Here is a 17802-nt window from a genome sequence, read left to right on the forward strand (position 1 = left end):
AATGTCCTGGCTGCCAAGAGCTTGACAGATTCGGAAAAGCTGGTTTTCATTGCATGCTCTCTGCTTTTGCAATGCCTTCCAGGGTCCGTACACACTCTGTACCGACCTGGTAGGCCCCATGATTTTGGGAGGTCAACCACATCAATTTATGCACTGCTGACTTCCATACATGTTTTTGATGCAAGTGAAGAAAAAACACCGTGTGTACATTGAGGCAGTGGTCAAGTATTTTAAGTGTTTTGGACAATTTGCAGAGCTCTTTGAATTATGAGCCTGAACTCGAGGTACAATTTTCAGTTTCACCAGCACTATCAAATTCTTTTAGACTTGTGACAATATTGGCCCTTTGCTACAAAGTCCTGAAAATTGGCTTCAAACCCATATAAAATCCTGCAATTCATTTGCCTCTTTCAGGTGTCAGCCTTGGTTGTGGTTTGTCTCGCCTCAATGTTAAATGGTTGTGGGTTCAAATTCTGTTCCGGAGACTTGAGTGCAAAAACTAGGCTGACACTCCCAGTACAGTATTGAGGGAGTGCTGCACTGTCGCAGGTGCCATTTTTTTGATATGAGATGTTGAACAGGTTCAGTCCTTTCCTTGGGTGGCTATAACTGATCACTTAGCACTATTTCAAAGAGCAAAGGAGTTCTTCCCCAATGTCCTGGCCAATGTTTATTCTTCAACCAAAATCATTCGATTATCTGGTCATTATTACATGCTGTTTGTGGGACCTTGCTGTTTGCAAATTGGTTTCCTATATTCCAGCAGGGACTACTTAAAAAGGGGCGTCACGAGGTCGTGAAAGGCACTATATAAATGCAAGTTTATTTTTCTTTTGGGAAAATATTTTCTGAATTTTGTACAAAGCTTAAGAATTTCTCCAGAATCGCATCTTTAACTTCAGCGACTGATATTTCAATGTCTGGAACAATCTTGCACCAAGTAGCTGCCAAACAGCTTTTCAGAAAAGCTCAATACTTTTTGTGCACAATGAAAATGTTGAGTTATTACTCTGCAAAGAACTAAGTTCACTGAAATTATTGTTTATGTTGGCCAAATTAGTCCAATAAATCCTGGAAGCGGTCGAGGTAGTGATGATTCAGTTGATCTGAAACTGCTCCCATGAGTTTAGATTCTTACGGCCATCAAACTTGACATAAGATAGTTGCTGGTATTATAATCCTTTCTCTTCGCATTACAAGGTGAGTTCAGTGGTCGATCTATTAGAAAGTTCAGTTATAGCAGCAGTCAGTCTGACAGCTCTTACGGTGTTGATTTTTGCAGCAAGCGCCTCCCTGTGCGTGCAACCGTTCCACCATACACTGTATGGTGAATACTCGCGTCAAGTCCGATACCAGTCATGACTTAATTTTTTTAACCTCGTCATGTATTGGGTGTCATTTTTAACGACTCGGCAGTAATTCTCGTTGGGACAGAAGGGCAACGAGGAGAAAATGTTTGATCGCTGATGTATCGAACAAAAGCTATAATTTGTGCCGCATTGGCAGTCTATACTCGTTGATTTGTATTGCGAAGAAAGGACGTTTCCTTATTGCTTCAGCTAGCTGCTCCTTGATGTCTCCAGCCATATCAGCAATTCTGCAGTTTAGTTCGTGGTGTCAGAGTTTGGGATGAGACTTCGTTGGTCAGCAGATTTCTTTTTCCATACTATTGATGCCATTTCAATTGCTGCTAGCAGTCAAAGACTTTCGTAAATAGTCAGAGACGTTCCACTTGCTATTTGGTATGAGACAGCATCGGATGCTGTAAGTATTTTGGCAGACTTTCAATTCTCATTATCTGCCCTTTCAGTTGAGAGCTATTTGGGTGAAAAAATCTGCTGGTTTAATGAGCAAGATGTTCGGTCTCCAAAGTAGCAATTTAGTTTGCTATCCTGAGTAAGACCGTCGACAGAACCAACACATTGCGGCTAAGGATCTTTTAGAATCAGTAATTGTGAATTCTAAATCCAAGCAGGAAGCATCATGTTTACTACCTTTGTTGCCGACGATTTGTTCCTTTACAGGGATCAACTTTACACTTCAAAAAACGCGCTCACCCTTTAGTTATAACATGTGGTATCTAGGAACACTGAGGTAGCTGAGCACACTTGTCGATGATGCTTTAGTACTATGCATCAGTAATCGTAAAATCTGAGAGAAAAAAAACCCATGTGGTGTTCATAACGGTGAGAGGATGAGTAGTTGGGTGAACTTTGGTGCTTTGCTATTATCTCAGCCGATCCTTATCATCTCCTTCCCTCCTCCCAAATTTTATTGTGCCTGTCCCCAGTTTGAGAACCTTTGCTCTAGTCCATTAATGTGGAGTAATTTTAAAGAATGCACTAACCTCTATCCGGACAGCTGGTCTTCAAACCATGCATGGTTTCAAATGGAGATGGCCAGATTGAATTTGTACATTACACTCAGGAATGCTGAGGTAGATGAAACATTTTAAAATTGATCCTCCAATGCTGTTGGCAGGTGATGTTCTGACCAAGGACCCACCTGCTCTCCACTGATGCTGATTGACCTGAGTGTTTATCATTTTCAGTTTTGTTTCGGATTTCTAGCATCGGCACGCTGCGTTTTTCGTTTTTGCTTTTTAGGCAGATATTCTTGCCTGTCTTTGAAGTGTTGAGCAGAGTGGGCGTTCCTCCCTGCCTTTTAGAAACACGAACTGCTTGTGCAGGATCCCTTTAATGGTGGGCGCGGCCATGCTTTGGCGTCGGCGGCCACTAAATGGTCTCTGTCCCTTTAAAAGTGGCCAGGAAGTAGAGAAGCAAGGAGTTGAACTCTGACCGTGAGAGTGGAAGCACATTAAGCGTGCTGGAAATACACGGTAAGGGGGAGGGGGGTTGGGGACGATATAAACCGCGCGGGGGGGTGGGTGGGTGGGAAGCGGCCGGTGGGTTGGGAGAGATGAATGTGGGCGGGAGCGCTCATTTAGTAACGCTTTGCAATGTTACTTTAATGTTGCAACTTGCATGGTGTCAGTTTCTATGTCTTCGAAACGCTGAGGGAGCAGATTAGAGTTTGTTTTGGCGAAAAAGTGCGAGCCCTACTGTGGAATCAAGTGCACTGTGCTCAACTTAATATAGATGCCCCCAAAATGAATTGAATTTATTAATATGCTTGACCTGCACACTGGATTCTGAACACCGCCCGCCCCCCCGGTCTGTAAGCTGTCAATGTCTGGGACGGAGTGGGGTGGGCGGGGGGGGGGGGGGGCGGTGGTAAAGACTGTTGCAAGTGATACTCATGGTGAGCAAGAGCATTCCCACTTACATACGCGTGTATTTTCTGAAGAGTATTTATCAAAACGGGACAATTTCTAAATTTAAAAACACAACGAGCAGTTATTGCTAAACATTTCAGTTCTGAGCCTGTTCACATGCAACACTTAAGCTCTCCTTCACAACCTGCAACTGAATGTATTTAAAAATATATTGTTGGTAAGCCCTAAGCGACTCATTTTGTCCTTTCAAACACCTAATATATAGTCCAGATTTATCAGTCGCTCTGAAGATTGACCAGTATTCGCAAATTTGTCAGATTAGGCTTATTTCGAATTAAAAATGATATATTTTGAATTAATCCCATTTACCTTTTTCCTTTAAAGTCATTGTTTTGAAAAACGTTTTTCTGAAAATTGTTAACATCTTTTCTTCAAACCTCTGGTTTCCTTCTGCATTAACTGGAGTGAGGGCTGCAGTAGCAAGTTAGCTTACTGTATTTGCATTCTTGTGTTAAATTGCAGAGCCCTCCTTAATGCTGTTGAAAAGATGGCAGGGATCCAGTGACGGCTCTGGGAGTTTTGCAATGTCCGGGGTTGTCTATTAGAATTGTGCCCTTATTGATGTTGATTACATCTCCAATTTTATCCTGAAAATTCTGTTGGTGAGGATTGAAAAATTATGGTCAGGTACTGCTGATTTAGCGTCCGGCTCAGTGGATCTTAATGTGTATGCAAATTGACAAGTAGCCCCTGCACTAATCATCACCTCTGGTCCAGTTTATAGGGGTAATCTGGTATTGCAGAAGTTACACATTTAGCCTGGCTTTAAAATAGACCATTTTAATGCATTAGTCAGGCTCCAAGGTTTGTGATTTGTTCCATTTCCTGCATCTGAATTGTGGGGTTGAAGAAAAGACTTTCATTTATATGACGCCTTTCACAATCTTGGGACGTCCCAAAGCTCTTTACAGCCAATGAAGTACTTTTGAAGTGCAGTCACTGTATTGTAATGTAGGAAATGTGGCAGCCAGTTAGCGCACAGCAAGGTCCCACAAACAGCAATCTTGCTAATGACAAGATAATCTGTTCTTGGGTGTTGGTAGAGGGATAAATATTGGCAAGCACACCGGGGAAAACTTTCCTTCTCCATTGAATAATGCCATGGGATCTTTTACATCCACCTGAGAGCAGACAGGGCTGCTTAATGTCTCATCCAAAAGATGGCACCTCTGACAGTGCAGCATTCCCTCAGTGTCGACCTGGATTATATGCTCAAATCTCTGAAATGGGACTTGAACCCACAACCTTCTGACTCAGGTGAGAGTGCTTTCACTGAGCCATGGCTAACACATGGTCGAGACATAAGATTGTCTCAAGTCTGTGCCTTGATGCAAGTAGTGGATGCTCTACATTCTGCAATATACCGTGTCATGTATTATGTCTGGGCGATATGTTGAAAGCCATGTGGTGGGACTTGCATTCAACAAGAAGTTTGCAAGGAAGTTACAATTGGCACAAGTGTAATACCATGTCCTACATTGCAATCAGATATTCTCGCCTAACAATTGGATTTTCTTTTTGCAGTGTGTCAGCACTGGCTCAATGGCCTGCTTCTTTAACCATTCTATGCTTCTAAATTAAATTAATAGTGAATTCAGGAGAAGCTTTATCCAGTGAGTGGTTAGAATGTGGAACTCACTACCACAAGGAGTAGTTGAGGTGAATAGCATAGATTGATTTAAGCAGAAGCTATATAAGTGAGGGAGAAAGGAATAGAAGGATATACTGATGGGGTTGGGAGGAGGCTGGTGTGGAACATAGACTAGTTGGGCTGAAATGTCTTTCTGTGCTGTAGATTATATGAATATTCAATCAATTTGAGGAATGTTAGCATTGGGGAATAGCACACTGCATTTGTAGCATCTGTTATTGCCATTAAGTTCTTTCGGGTTAGATATACATAGAGCATGTTTAAATGTATAACTTGAAGTCCCTTTACTTTGCTGCAACAATGTGGCTTAGGCACTCAACAGATGCAATTTTTGTGGACACAGCTGACCCCAATTGTTTACGTATCAACAACATATTTTGATGTTGGCTATATGTAACATCAACAACTTGTATTTATATAGCGCCTTTAATGTAGTGAAACGTCCCAAGGCACTTCACAGGAGTATTATGTGATTAAAAATTTGACGGGAACGAGCTGTAAGTAGAAATTAGCACAGGTGACCAAAAGCTTGGTCAGAGGTATATTTTAAGGAGTGTCTTGAAGGAGGCGGAGAAGTTTAAGCTGGGAGTTCTAGAGCTTGGACTTCAACCATTGGCTTTCCTTGGTTGTTGGATCAAAGAATGGCCTGCAGCTGCTTGCTCTCCCAATGAGCTGGAGCTAGTCTGACATTTTGGGATTGAGGAAAACATGATGAAACTTACTTTCACTTTTTTTTATTCATTCATGGGATGTGAGGAAGGCCAGCATTTATTGCCCATTCTTAATTGTCCTTGAGAAAAGGTGGTGGTGAGCTACCATTGCTGTGGGTCTGGAGTCATCAAGGACACCGAGGCAGTCAGGGCCCGCTGGAAGGAGCACTTCGAAGATCTCCTCAATCGAGACTCTGCCTTTGACTCGAGTGTCCTCGACTCCATTCCGCAGCATGCTGCCCGCCACCACCTCAGTAAGGCCCCAACACTGCACGAGGCAGCTTAAAAAAAAAAAACCAAGACTATGGGAGCGGATGGAATCCCTGTTGAGGCACTGAAGTTTGGCGGAGAGGCACTGTTGGCGCGAATGCATGACCACCTCTCTCTCATCTGGAGGGAGGAGAGCATGCCGGGAGATCTTGGAGTTATAGTGATTGTGACCATCTTTAAAAAAGGGGACAAGTCCACTGTGGCACCTACAGAGGAATCTCCCTGCTATCAGCCACTGGGGAAGTTGTTGCTAGAGTCCTCCTCAACCATCTTCTCCCTGTGGCCGAGGAGCTCCACCCGGAGTCACGGTGCGGATTTCGTCCCCTACGGGGAACAACGGACATGATTTTTGCAACGCGACCAGCTGCAGGAAAAATTCAGAAAACAGCGCTAGCCCTTATACATGGCTGCCTTCGACCTTACAAACGCCTTTGACACTGTCAACTGCGAGGGTCTATGGAGCATCCTCCTCTGTTTTGGATGCCCTCTAAAAGTATGTCACCATCCTCTGTCTGCTCCTCGATGACAAGCAGGCCGTGATCCTTACCAACGGATCCATTACAGACCCAATTCACGTCCGGACCGGGGTTGAGCAGGGCTGCGTCATCGCCCCAAGCCTCAATCTTCCTCGCTGTCATGCTCCAGCTCCCCACTGGAGTGGAACTAAACTACAGATCCAGTGGGAGCCTGTTCAACCTTCGCCATCTCCAGGCCAGGTCCAAGACCACACCAATCTCTCGTCGAACTACAGTACAGGGACGACGCCTGCGTCTGAGAACATAGAGGCTGAACTCAAGGACATAGTCGACGAATTTACTGAGGCGTACGAAAGCATAGGTCTTACGCTAAACATCAGTAAGACAAAGGTCCTCCACCAGCCTGTCCTCGCCGCACAGCACTTGCCCCCCCCCCTCCCCCAGTGGAGATTCACACGCAGCCCTGGACAATGTGGATCACTTCCCTTAGCTCGGGAGCCTCCTATCAACAAGAGCAGTTATTGATGAGATCCAACACCGCCTCCAGTGTCCCAGTGCAGCCTTTGGCTGCCTGAGCGAGAGTGTTTGAAGACCAGGCCCTCAAAACTGTCACTAAGCTCATGGTCTGCAGGGCTGTAGTAATACCCGCCCTCCTGTATTGTTCAAACATGGACCATGTACAGTAAACACCAAGTTACTGGAGAAATACTAATGATGTCTGCGCAAGATCCTACAAATCCCCTGGGAGGACAGATGCACTAATGTTGGCGTCCTCGACCAGGCCAACATCCCCAACATTGAAGCACTGACCACACTTGATCGGCTGCGCTCGGCAGGCCACATAATTCGAATGCCAGAAACAAGACTCCCAAAGCAAGCGCTGTACTCTGAACTCCTTCACAGCAAACGAGCCAAAGGTGGGCAGAGGAAACATTACAAGGACACCTTCAAAGCCTCCTTAATAAAGTGCAACATCCCCACTGACATCTGGGAGTCCCTGGCCAAAGACGGCCCTAAGTTGAGGAAGTGCATCCGGGAGGGCGCTGAGCCCCTAGAGTCTCGTCGCCGAGAGCATGCAGAAATCAAGCACAGGCAGCGGAAAGAGCGTGCGGCAAACCAGTCCACCCACCCTTCCCTCAAACTATCTGTCCCATCTGTGACAGAGACTGAGGTGGCTGTACAGTCCAATACGGGAACCAAAGAACTCATGCTAAGAGTGGAAGTAAGTCTTCCTCGACTCCGAGGGACTGCCGATGATGATGGATCTGGAATCACACAAAGGCCAGACCGGGTAAGGGACAGTACCCTAAAGGACATTAGTGAATCGGATGGGTTTTTACAGCAATCTGGTATGTGGTCACCATTACTGATGCTGGCTTTTTATTCACTATTTATTTAATTAACTGAATTTAAATTCCCCAGCTGCCGTTGTGGGATTTGAATGTGTTTTCAGATCATTAAGGTCTCCGGATTACTAATCCCGTAACATAATCACTATGCTACCGTATCCATAGTTGCAGTAATTTTAAAAAATCTTTCTAGATATGCTTTCAATTTTGATCACACTGTTACCATTCATTCGGTCTACTTTATATATCACTGGTTAGGCCTCCGCTAGAATATTGTGTCCAATTCTGGACGCCACACTTTAGGAAGTGTGTCAAGGCCTTGAGGGTGCAGAGATTTAATAGAATGTACAAGCAGTGAGGGACTGTGGAGAGACTAGACAACCTGGGATTGTTTTCTTTGGAGTAGAGAAGGTTAAGGGGAGATTTAATAGCGGTGTTCAAAATTATTTTGATAGTTTCTCCTTACTTATTCTGTTTCCACTGGCAGGAGGGTTGGTAAACAGAGAACACAAATTTAAGGTGACTGACAAAAGAACCAGCGGGAAGATGAGACATGTTTGTTGCAGCACATTATGATGTGGAATACATGGCCTGAAAGGGTGGTGGAAACAGATTCAGTAGTAACTTTCAAAAGGGAATTGGTTAAGTACTTGAAAAGGAAAAATTTGCAGGGCTCTGAGGAAAAAGCAGGAGAGTGAAATTAATTGATGCCTCTTTCAAAGAGCTGGCAAAGGCATGATGGGCCTAATGGTCCCTTCTGTGCTGTATGAGTGGAAAATGGCTAGAATGTTGTGATTGCGAACATTCTCTGTCTATTGTGTGGTGTGGGTTTAGAATGTTTATGCTGTGAACATTCTCCATCTATTATGCAATGTGGGTTTGGAATGCCTATACGGAGACAAAATTTCAAAAGAAGGTGCCTACAATTTAGAATATGCTGTAATTTCAATAAATTATGAAAAAATAGGAAAAAAATTGATAAGGCACTGATGTGCTAACCCAGCCTTGATATATAAACGAATGAGGCTGACCATCACTCCAACTGACAAAGGTAAAAAGTCCAGTTCACCCATCATTTCCCCCTCACCCCAGATGCTCGCCGATGTACATTGGCTCCCGGTCCAGCAGTGCCTCAAAATTAAAATTCTCATCCTTGTGTTCAGATCCCTCCATGGCTTCGCTGCCTCCTATCTAACATCTTCCAGCCCTACAACCCTACGAGATCTCCGCACTTCTCCAGTTCTGGCCATGCTTCAGCCGTCTAGGCCCCAAGTTCTGGAATTCCCTCCCTATACCTCTTTTTCTACTTCTCTCCTCCTTTAAGACGCTCCTTAAAAAGTACCTCTTTGGCCAAGTCTGTCCAACTGTCTCCTTATGTGGCTTGATGTGTAATTCTGTCTGAAAATGCTCCTGTGAAGTGCTTTGGAACGTTTTACCATGTTAAAGGTGCTATATAAATGCAAGTTTCTGATTTTGAGCAAGATGCTCCCTTGCATAGCTATTGGTCAAACAGTTGAGCATTTGATTTGGATTTTAATCCAGGTTTGTTTTCAGGGAGCACAGGGGCAATGGAGGCACTGCAGTAAAATTCAATTATCACTGGCCTGGGTGGATGAATTTAGTCTAGTTCCTGTCCTGAATGCTGTACAGTGATCCTGCTGTTCGTGTTCTTGTGTGTTAGCTGAGGACAGGAGTGGGTTCTTCTGGATAGCTGGATGGCTTTCACCATTGAATAACCTGTTTATTTGTTGTTCATGCCCATACTTGAAGAATGGCTGGCTGAGGTGAGGACCAACAGACAAATCCATCAAACATAAGAAATTGGAGAAGGAGTCGGCCAATCTGGCACCTTGATCCTGCTCCGACATTTAATAAGATTATGCTGATCTGATCATGGACTCAGCTCCACTTCCCTGCTCGCTCCCCATAACCCTTTATTCCCTTTATCGCTCAAAAATCTATCTCTGCTTTAAATATATTCAATGACCCAGCCTCCACAGCTCTCTGTGGAGGTTGGGTCATTGAATATATTTAAAGCAGAGATTTACAACCCTCTGAGAAGAAATTCCTCCATCTCAGTTTTAAATGGATAGCCCCTTATTCTGAGACTATGTCCCCTAGTTTTAGTTTACCTTATGAGTGGAAATATCCTTTCTGCTTTCGCCTTGTCGAGCCCCCTCATTATTTGTTTCAATAAGATCACCTCTCATTCTTAACACCAATGTGTATAGACTCAACCTATCTTCATAAGTCAATAATACAGCTTCGGGCGACTGATCATTCGATATCCTGTGTAGTGGTCTTGTGGTCTGTTTTATGGATTGGTCCGATTACTCTGCAGAACTGTGTCCTTGATCTTAGTAAAAAGGCTTGTTTTATGCCCTTGCTGGTAAAAACATGCTTTTCAGTAACTTTCCATTTTCTCTCCCATGCTACAGCTTCTGATATTTACAACTGCTCAGACTTTCAAGGCCTTGCAGCTGTCTTATCTTTAACCTTCTAGACAGTCTGCTGTATAAGGTTTTTTGAATGTGGTCAACCCAGCATAGAATCATAGAAATTTACAGCTCAGAAGAAGGCCATTTGGTCCATTGTGTCTGCTGGCCAAAAAAGATCCATCCACTTTCCAGCTCTTGGTCCACAGCCCTGTTGGTGGCCCTTCAAGTGCACATCCAAATACTTTATAAATGCGATGAGGGTTTCTGCCTCTACCACCCTTTCAGGCAGTGAGTTCCTGAGTTCCAGACCCCCACCACCCTCTGGGTTAAAAAAAGTTGTCCTCAACTCTCCTTTTAATCCTTCTACCAATTACTTTAAATCTAAGCCTGCTGGATATTGACCTTGCTGCTAGGGGAAATGGGTCCTTCCTATCCCCACGATCTGTTTAGTAAGATAAAGGACACACGCTCCCTTGAACAGTCAGTTTAACAGTTCCTTTAACCAAATTCAGCTCCAGGGCTCTAATCAGTCCTTTAGTTTCCTTAAAACTGATGTTGAAGGGTCCAAAAATAATTCACTGTAGATGGAATAAAAATAAATAAATTGTACGTGCACGGGAACCGGTAAAGTTCAGGTCACCTGGTCTATCAGTCGTAGCCCTCGTTCCCTTCCATGGGCACATTTCTCAGTTTTGCTCTCTGCTTCCCCACTGCAACGAGGGTAGGACGTCACGAGTTGTGGATGCGTGAGTTTGCATATCTCGGTTTTAACTGATGAACAGGAGCTGCCATTGGTGCTAATATAATTTATGCTAAGTTCATTTTATCTTAAATTCTGTTTTAGATCCTGTGGCATAATTCCTTTGTGGCATCTGTTGGGTGATGTGATGGCAGCATATATATCACCTTTCACAACCTCACCATGTCCCAAACCACTTTACAGCCAATTACTTCTGTAGTGTAATTAAATACATAATATTTCATTTTTTTTCTCTTGGTAATTGATCAACTGTTTGAGGGTGACAAATAAAGGGCAGATGTAGCAAGCCCAACATGGGAGGGGGTGGTTCTGGATTTAATTTTAGGGAATGAAGCTGGGCAGGTTGAAGGGGTATCAGTGGGATAGCATTTAGGTGCTAGTGACCATAATTCAGTTAGATTTAAGGTAGTTATGGAAAAGAACAAGGATAGACCAGGAATAAAAGTTCTAAATTGGGGAAAAGCCAACTTTGCTAAGCTGAGGTGATTTAGCCATAGTGGACTGGAAACAACTACTTGAATGTAAATCGATGTCAGAGCAGTGGGAGGCATTCAAGGAGGAGATCCGAAGGGTTCAGATCAAATATGTGCCCTTAAAGAAAAAGGGTGGGACTAATAAATCTCTAGCCCCTGGATGTCGAGGGACATACAGGGTAGGATAAAGGGAAACTTATGACTGATACCGAGGGCTAAATACTGCAGAATATCTGGAGGAGTATAAAAAGCCAAGGGGTGAAATTAAAAAAGCTATTAGGAAAGCAAAGAGAGAGCATGGAACATTCTTGCCAAGTAAAATCAAGGAAAACCCAAAGATGTTTCATAAATATATTCAGAGCAAGAGGATAACTAAAAGGGTAGGACCTATTGGGGACCATAAAAGTAACTTGTGTGGAGGCAGAAGATGTGGGTATGGTTCTTAATGAATACTTTGCATCTGTTTTCACAAAAGAAAGGGGTGATGCAGACACTGCTGTCGAGGAAGAGGAATATGAAATATTAGATGAAATAAACAGTGAGGAGGTATTAAGGGGTTTAGCAGCTTTGAAAATGGATATGTCCCCAATCCCAGATGAAACGTATCTCAGGCTATTAAGTGAAGCAAAAGAGGAAATCGCAGAGGCTTTGACCATTTTCCAATCTTCTCTGGCTTCAGGTGTGGTGCCAGAGGACTGCAAATGTGGTACCTTTGTTTAAGAAGGGAGAAAGGGATTGACCGAGTAATTAGAGCAGTCAACCTAACCTCAGTGGTGGGAAAATTATTGGAAAAAACCCTGAAAGATAGGATAAATCTTCATTTAGAAAGACACTGACAGTCAGCACGGATTTGTTAAGGGAAGGTTGTGTCTGACTGACCTGGTTAAATTTTTCGAGGAGGTAACCATAATGGTTGATGAGGGCAGTGCATATGATGTAGTGTATATGGATTTTAGCAATGCATTTGATAAGGTCCCACATGGCAGACTGGTGAAAAGTAAAAGCCCATGGGATCAGGGCAAAGTGGCAAGTTGGATCCAAAATTGGCTGAGGTAGGAAACAAAGGGTAATGGTTGATGGGTCTTTTTGTGACTGGAAGGATGTTTCCATTGGGGTTCTGCAGGGCTCAGGACTGGGTCCCTTGCTTTTTGTGCTATACATCAATGATCTAGACTTGAATATAGGGGGTACGATTAAGATACTAAAATTGGCTGTGTGGATGAAGAAAGCCGCGGACTGCAGGAAGATATCAATCAATTGGTCAGGTGAGCAGAACAATGACAAATGGAATTTAATCTGGAGAAGTGTGAGGTAATGCATTTGGGGAGGGCTAACCAGGAAAGGGAATACACATTAAATGGCAGGACAGAGGTGTAGAGGAACAAAAGGACCTTGGAGTGCATGTCCATAGCACCCTGAAGGTAGCAGGGCCGGTAGATAAGGTGGTTAAGAAGGCATACGGAATGGTTGCCTTTATTAGCTGAGGCATAGAATATAAGAGCAGGTGAGTCATGCTTGAACTGTATAAAACAATGGTTAGGCCACAGCTGGAGTACTGTGTGCAGTTCTGATCACCACATTACAGGAAGGACTTGATTGCACTAGAAGGTACAGAGGAGATTTACGAGGATGTTGCCAGGAATGGAGAATCTTAGCGATGAGGACAGATTGGATAGGCTGGGTTTGTTTTTCTTGGAACAGAAAAGGCTGAGGGGAGACCTCATTGAGGTGTATAAAATTGAAGGGCCTAGATATAGTAGATAGAAAGGGCCTATTTCCCTTTGGCAGAGGGGTCAACAACCAGGGGGCATAAATTTAAAGTAATTGGTAGAAGGTTTTGAGGGGAAATTTCTTGTGAAAGGGTTGTGGTGGGTCTGGAACTCACTGCCTGAAAGGGTGGTAGAGGCAGAAACCCTCACCATATTTAAAAAGTAATTGGATGGACACTTGATGCCCTGTAACCTGCAGGGTTACGGACCTAGAGCTTGAAAGTGGGATTAGACTGGATAGCCTCTTGGCTGGCATGAACACGATGGGCTGAAATGGCCTCCTGTGCTGTAAACTTCTATGACTATGATTCTGTCGCTGAGATTCTGATTTGTAGTTGAAAAAGGACATTCTTGCATCAGAAATTGTACTCCTCCCGGTCCTCCCACTCCTGAACCCGGGTCTCCTTCCTCCCACTCCGGGTCCTCCCACTCCAGGTACTCTTCCTAGGTTACCACTTACATATTTTGGTTTATTGATGATAGCACTACATAGAATGTACAGGACAGAAACAGGGCATTCGTCTGTCTATGTTTATGCTCCACACTAGCCTCCTCCTTCATCTAACCCTATCAGCAATTCCTACTATTCTTTACTTATGTACTTATCTAGTTTCCCCTTAAATGCATCTATGCTCTTTGCACCAGACACTCCATGTTGTTTTTTAATATTCGTTCATGGAATGTGGGTGTGGCTGTGATGATCAGCATTTATTGCCCACCACCGTCTCAAAGACAATAAGGATGGTGAGCTGCTGCCTTGAACCACTGGAATCAGTGTGTGAAGGCACTCCCACAATGCTGTTAGTGAGCGAGGTCCAGGATTTTGACCCAGCGACGATGAAGGGAGATATATTTCCAAGTCAGGATGGTGTGTTACTTGGAGGGAAAGTTGCATAATGGTGCTCCCATGTAGCTGCTGCCGTTGTCCTTCTAGGTGGTAGAGGTCACGGGTTTGGGAGTTGCTGCCGAAGAAACCTTGGCAAATTGCTGCAGTGTGTCTCGTGGCAGCCACGGTGTGCTGATGTTGGAGGGAGTGAATGTTTAAGGTGGGGTGCCAAATCAAGCAGGCTGCTTTGCCCTGGATGGTGTCAAGCTTCTTGAGTAGTGTTGGAGCTGCACTCATCCAGGCAAGTGGAGAATATTCCATCACAGTCCTGACTTGCGCCTTGTAGATGGTGGAAAGGCTTTGGGGAGTAAGGAGGTGAGACCTAATCTTGCAGCTACAATATTTCTGTGGCTGCTCCAGTTAAGTTTCTGGTCAGTGGTTACCCACGGGGTTTGAATGTTGGGGGATTTAGCGGTGGTAATGTCGTTGAATGTCAAGAGGCAGTGGTTAGAGTCTCGCTTGTTGGAGATAGTCATTGCCTGTTACTTGTGTGGTGCGACTGTTACTTGCCAGTTTTCAGGCAAAGCTTGAATGTCATCCAAGTCTTTTTGCATGTCACCATGGACTGCTTCATTATCTGAAGAGTTGCAAATGGAACTGCACTTTGCAATCATCAGCGAACATCGACACTTCTGACCTTATGGAGGGAATGTCATTGATGAAACAGCTGAAGATAGTTGGGCTTAGGACACTGCCCTGAGGAACTCCTGCAGTGATGTCCTGGGGCTGAGATGATTGACCTCCAACAACCACAACCATCTTCCTTTATGACTCCAGCCAGTGGAGAGTTTTCCTATTGACCAGTTTTACTCGGGCTCGTTGATGCTACACTCGGTCAAATGCTGCCTTGATGTCAAGGGCAGTCGCTCTCACCTCACCTCTGGAATTCAACTCTCTTGTCCATGTTTGGATCAAAGCTGTAATGAGGTCTAGAGCTGAGTGGTCCTGGTAGAACTCAAACTGAGCATCGACAAGGTTGTTGTAAGTGCCGCTTGATAGCATGGTCGACAACATCTTCCATCACTTTGCTGCTGATTTGAGAGCAGACTGATGGGGCGGTAATTGACCGGATTGGATTTGTCCTGCTTTTTGTGGACAGGACATATCTGGGCAGTTTTCCACATTGTCAGGTTGTAGGGGTTGTACTGGCTAGAGGCGCGACTAGTTCTGGAGCACAAGTCTTCAGCATGACAGCCAGGATGTTATTGGAGCCCATAGCCTTTGCTATATCCAGTGCACTCAACTGTTTCTTTATCACATGGAATGAATCGGATTGGCTTCTGTGATGGTGGGAACCTCAGGAGGAGGCTAAGATGGTTCATCCACTCAGCACTTCTGGCTGAAGATGGCTGCAAATGCTTAAGCCTTGTCTTTTGCACTCGTGTGCTGGGCTCCACCATTGTTGAAGATGGGGATATTTGTGGAGCCGCCTCCTGTTGTTTAATTGTCCACCACCATTCACGACTGGATGGGGTAGGACTGCAGAGCTTTTATCTGATCCGTCTATCCATGGATTGCTTAGCTCCGGCTATAGCATGCTGCTTCCACCATTTTAGCAAGCATTGTTAGTCCTGTGTTGCAGCTTCCCCAGGTTGGTACCTCATTTTTAGGTACACCTGGTGCACTTCCACACTCCTCACTGAATCAGGGTTGGTCCCCTGAATTGGTGGTAATAGTGAAGGATATGCCAGGCCATGAGGTTGCTGATTGTGGTGGAATACAATTCTGCTGTTGATGGCCCATAGCGCCTCATGGATGCCCAGTTTTGAGCTGCTAGATCTGTTTTGAAACTATCCTAGTTAGCACTGTGGTAGTGCCATACAACACAGTGGAGGGTGTCCTCAGTGTAAAGACAGGACTTCGTCGCCACAATGACTGCGGTGGTCACTGCTACCAGTGCTGTTATGGATAGTTGCATCTGCGACAAGTAGATTGGTGAGGATGAAGTAAAGTGTGTTTTTCCTCATGTTGGTTCTCTCTCCACCTACTGCAGGCCCAGTCTGGCAGCTATGTCTTTCAGGATTCTGTCAGCAGTGGTGCTACCAAGTCCCACTTAGTGTTTGGCATTGAAGCCCCCCACACAGAGTGCATTCTGTGCCTTTGCTACCATCAGTGCTTCTGCCAAGTGGTCAACGTGGAGGAGTTCTAATTCATCAGCTGAGGGAGGGTGGTAGGTGGTAATCAGCAGGAGCTTTCCTTGCCCATGCTTGACCTGAAGTCATGAGACTTCATGGGGTCAGGAGTCAATGTTGTGGACACCCAGGGCCACTCCCTCCTTTGCGACTGTATACCATGGTGACCTGAGGAGTCTGAGACGTTGGTTGAAATGTATGATTCTGTTAGTATGATTGTCAGGCTGTTGCATGACTAGTCCATGGAACAGCTCCCCCAATTTTGACAAGTCGCCATGTTAGTAGAGTTGAGTGGGCTGGGCGTGCTGTTTTCGTGTCTGAAGCAGGGTGGTCCGTCTGGTTTTATTTTTATTTGTTAGAACTGAGTGGCTTGGGGCATTTCAGAGGACAGTTAAGAGTCAACTACATTGCTGTGGGTCACATATAGGCCAGACCAGGTAAAGACAGCAGATTTCCTTTCCTGAAGGACATCAGTGAACCAACTATGTTTTTCTGACACAAATAGTTTCATGGTCACTATTGCTGATACTGTTATATATGTAAACCTTGTAAATACCTTGTTTAACCACCAGAGGGCTCATCCCCTGGAGTGCCAAGGGATCCCACAAACCCTTGGCAGCACAGGTATATAAGGAGGCCTCACATGCTGGAGAGGCACTCTGGAGACCTGCAATAAAGGACTACGGTCACACACTACTTTGAGCCTACAGTATCTGGTCAGACTCTTTATGGCAGGGTGATGGGAACCAATGCAGGGAGACAGAGGGAAACAAAATGGAGACAGAAGCAAAAGACAGAAAGGAGATGAGTAAAAGTGGAGGACAGAGAAACCCAAGGCAAAAAACAAAAAGGGCCACTTTGCAGCAAAATTCTAAAGTGTCTAAGTGTGTTAAAAAGGCAAGCCTGAAGGCTCTGTGCCTTAATGCGAGGAGTATTCAGAATAAGGTGGACGAATTAACAGTGCAGATAGCAGTTAACGGATATGATGTGGTTGGCATCACGGAGACATGGTTCCAGGGTGACCAAGGCTGGGAACTCAACATCCAAGGGTATTCAACATTTAGGAAGGATAGAAAGGAAGAGGAGGCAGGGTGGCGTTGCTAGTTAAAGAGGAAATTAATGCAATAGTAAGGAAAGACATTAGCTTGGATGATGTGGAATCGGTATGGGTGGAGCTGCAGAATACCAAAGGGCAGAAAACGCTAGTGGGAGTTGTGTACAGACCTCCAAACAGCAGTAGTGATGTTGGGGAGGGCATCAAACAGGAAATTAGGGGTGCATGCAATAAAGGTGCAGCAGTTATCATGGGTGACTTTAATATGCATATAGATTGGCGAACCAAACTGGAAACAATACAGTGGAAGAGGATTTCCTGGAGTGCATAAGGGATGGTTTTCTAGACCAATATGTCGAGGAACCAACTAGGGGGAGGCCATCTTAGACTGGGTGTTGTGTAATGAGAGGGGATTAATTAGCAATCTCGTTGTGCGAGGCCCCTTGGGGAAGAGTGACCATAATATGGTGGAATTCTACTTTAGGTTGGAGAATGAAACCGTTAAGTCAGAGACCATGGTCCAAAACTTAAAGAAGGGT

At 44.6% G+C, this 17802-nt stretch overlaps 1 protein-coding gene across 5 annotated transcripts in view; it reads left to right on the forward strand.

The window, feature by feature from the left end:
* The first annotated feature begins 2799 nt into the window (after positions 1 to 2799).
* Positions 2800 to 17802, forward strand: part of zdbf2 (zinc finger, DBF-type containing 2) — a 49215-nt gene continuing 34212 nt past the window's right edge. The window contains exon 1 of one of the 5 annotated variants that reach the window (XM_070874906.1): positions 2800 to 2839. Coding sequence is in view for 1 of the 5 variants with exons in the window: in XM_070874905.1 (XP_070731006.1) it covers positions 4456 to 4552 (97 nt within the window). In the remaining 4 variants the exon portion in view is untranslated. Of the gene's footprint in view, positions 2840 to 3242; positions 3262 to 3653; positions 3898 to 4131; positions 4553 to 17802 lie in introns of those variants that run through there. The other 4 variants (XM_070874908.1, XM_070874907.1, XM_070874905.1 and 1 more) reach the window with 4 other exon arrangements.

Source organism: Pristiophorus japonicus, chromosome 3 (genome assembly GCF_044704955.1).
Source record: "Pristiophorus japonicus isolate sPriJap1 chromosome 3, sPriJap1.hap1, whole genome shotgun sequence".
NCBI lineage: Eukaryota > Metazoa > Chordata > Chondrichthyes > Pristiophoridae > Pristiophorus > Pristiophorus japonicus.